We start from the raw sequence: 2,976 nt of genomic DNA on the forward strand, positions 1-2,976 counted from the left end.
TGCCTTCCAAGATCCCCAGAGTGATGCAGTGTGCGTCAGCCAGGGCACCCAGCAGGGATTTGCCTTGTCCTGGCTCAGACGTGGGCAGAGCTGCGCACGGGTGGGTGACCGCAGAGATGCAGGACCACGCCGAGCCTCAGGAGACCTGGGATGTAGGGCCTGGGGGAGGCAGGTGGGGCTCCAAGGTCCCCGTGTGCATCCATGGTGCTGCATGCCGGCCATCGCTCGTGGATCTGGGAAGCTTTGGTTGTAAAGGTTGATAGCAGCCTGCGCAGAGTTGCTCTGCTCTAGCCTCTTGGTTGTCAGCGGCAGCTGACTGCCATGATGCTGAAATCACACACTGCATCCAGGCATGAGCCCGGATGCTTTGGGAAGCTCTGACGGGCACAACATCTATTCCTTGAGAATGTGGTCAAGCAGGGAGGTGAGGACAAGACAACCAGAGCGTGGGGCTTCTCCTGGGGAGGGGCCTAAAGCGCAGACAAGCTGGAGATGCCCCTTGTTGGAGAAAGGCTGCTTTGCCTTGTGTGTTTAGATGCTCCAGGGGCCAGAGATGTAGCCCAGCAGCTGCTCAGAGCTGTTTATAAGGCTCCCACCTCTGAGCAGCGGAGAACTGAGGGCTCTTGTCTCATTCCCTCTCCCGCAGGACTGCCTGAAAGCCTGTCAGGAGCAGATTGAGGCAGCCTTAGCCGAGAGTCTGAAACAGGCGTCCCAAACCCAACAGGAATACAGTGCCGCCAAGACTGCTGCTTACCCGGCCAGCCAGCCCACTAGCACGCCTACAGACGTCACGGACATCAACCTGTGACCAGCCTCCCCTTCCCGAGAGCCACCCAGCCCCGCCGCAGCAGGACCTCGCCCTGGACACCGAAAGGTCGCTGCATCCCACCTACCCATCCGTCAGCCCCATCCGACGCCCGCTGAGGATTTGTTCTGCTCGCTGGGAGCGCAGAGCAGGATCCACGCTCGTCTGTCAGAGCAGGCAGCCGAGCTGGCGCAGCTCGACACTGCTCGTCAGCTTCTGCAGGTGGCCGGGGTGAAGCAACCGTTTTCATGGTGGCAGGGCACGAGAATTGCTGGGGAGGGGGAGCAGGACCCAAAATGAAGTTGCAAAATGTTTCTCAGTTCGTGTTCCTTATAGCCCGGCTGGCCGCTGTTCACCCGTCTCCTCGGGGGTGTTCACTGTGACGACTCCCAGCCCCGTGTGGGCCATCAATCATGGATAGCAAGCCTCTTACCCTGGCCTACGTGAGCAAAATCTTTATAACCACCCCAACCTCCCTCCCCGGCCCGGGGTGCTACAGGCCCACGTGGCTCACGAGAGAGAACCGAGTGTCCGGGAGGAGGGAGCAGGTGCTTGTTGGCCCTTGGTCCCAATTGCTTCGTGCCAGATTGCTGTGGCTCCTGGGGGGGCAGCGGCGTGGCTGCTTCTGCTTGGAAGAGAAACGTGTGGCTTGTTTCATGTTGCCGTTAGATTTGGGATTTCGGCTTGCTTGGGGGACGTGCTCCCTGTCTGCGTGGACAGCAGAAGAGAAGTCCTTGCCTCGGGGAGCAGCCTCCTGGGCGAGGTTTGGGCGCAATCCCCTTGGCTTTCTGCTGCCCCACTGAGGCTGCTTAATTTATTGTTAACTGCTGGGAATGAGGAAGGAGGAAGACTTTGCAGTTCCTTGGTGTGGGGCCTGGATGCTGGTCTCCTCTCCTTCCGAAAGAGTGCCTTCACCCTTTGTCCCCTTCCCTAGCTCCCTGGGCAATGGGAGACTCTCACTTGAAAGCTGGTTGGTTTTTTAGGTAGCTTAAACATCAGCCTAGGTTTTAAGACATACATTTGAATGTGCTGCTATAGTCTGAAATGCATCTTCACTCCTCCAAGGCAGGGATCTCGGGTCACATTCAGGAGGGGGCTGCGTTGCATATATATCCATGTGGGTCTGAGTTGTATCCTCATTGGGTGGAAAATCTGCGCACTTGGGTTGAAAAGCGATTGCATTTTTGTATTGTTGTTGTTGATCCTGTCTGGTAGTTTTTATAAAAAGTGTTTTAAAAAAAAAAAAATAATGCTGCTTTTCTAAGAGAAAACCATTATATAGTAGAATTGTATTAACGAGGAGAAGCCAGAGAGACTCTGCAGGGATGGGAGGCAGACTGTTGCTGCTTGGTGACCTCTGGACACGTGGATCTGTGGCTGTTGTCCTCCTGTGGGGGATGTGGAAAAGGAGGTAGAAATCTTCCTTTTTGGTTGCTACTAGAAACAAAAGTCTTATCAGGTAGAAAAAGATGGGGCTGCTGTTCTTCCACTAGCCTGATCTGTCAAGAAGAGCCATCTACTGCTGACTCCTGCTAGCAGGGGGGCTGGGGGGTGCGCAGAGCCTGTCTGTACAGAAAGAAAAATTTTTTTTTATATATAAAGGAGTTTTAATTTAAGAGTAAACTAGTTTAGTGTTCACACGCAAGTGTCCCACTGCTGGGAGAAACAGAGGATCGTATGATGTTGCAATAAAGTATTTTAAACAAGTATGAACGCCTCAAGGGTCTCCCTTTGCGATCCGCTCTGCGCTGTGCCTTGGGCCGCCCAGGGAAGACCTCGGCCTCCTCTTCCCTCGCAGAGCTCCTGCCTCTGCCCTGAATTGCTCTGGGGTGGGACCCCATCAGCTGGAGGATCTCCTCGGGCTGCTCCTGGAGGCTCCAGCCCTCCGTTTCCTGGAGCCACAAAAGCAGGATGAAACAGGGAGCGGGCAGGCAGGACACTGCCAGCCAGCTGAGGCGGTGGAGGGGAGGTGGCTGAGGGACGCCTTGTGCTCGCCGAGGCCCTCGGCAGCTCACGGATGGCGGGGGATGAACGTGGAACCGAACACCTTCCTGCAGGCAAGGTGCCTGCCCGCAGAGCGGCCGCTGGAGAGGAGGCAGCGGCTTCACACCCCCGGCAGCTTTGAAGGCTCCCGCTCGCCCATCAGCACGGCAGCAGCTCAGGCGGGGGTG

General features: G+C 56.4%; 1 protein-coding gene across 1 annotated transcript in view; it reads left to right on the forward strand.

Moving 5' to 3' along the window:
- Positions 1-886, forward strand: part of CCND3 (cyclin D3) — a 12,707-nt gene extending 11,821 nt beyond the window's left edge. The window contains exon 4 of the mRNA XM_009578860.1: positions 647-886. Coding sequence (XP_009577155.1) covers positions 647-808 — 162 coding nt within the window. The 3' untranslated portion in view covers positions 809-886. The remainder of the gene's footprint in view (positions 1-646) is intronic.
- The last annotated feature ends 2,090 nt before the right edge of the window (positions 887-2,976 follow it).

The sequence above is a fragment of the Fulmarus glacialis genome, unplaced genomic scaffold (genome assembly GCF_000690835.1).
Source record: "Fulmarus glacialis isolate BGI_N327 unplaced genomic scaffold, ASM69083v1 scaffold20035, whole genome shotgun sequence".
NCBI classification, from domain to species: Eukaryota; Metazoa; Chordata; class Aves; order Procellariiformes; family Procellariidae; genus Fulmarus; species Fulmarus glacialis.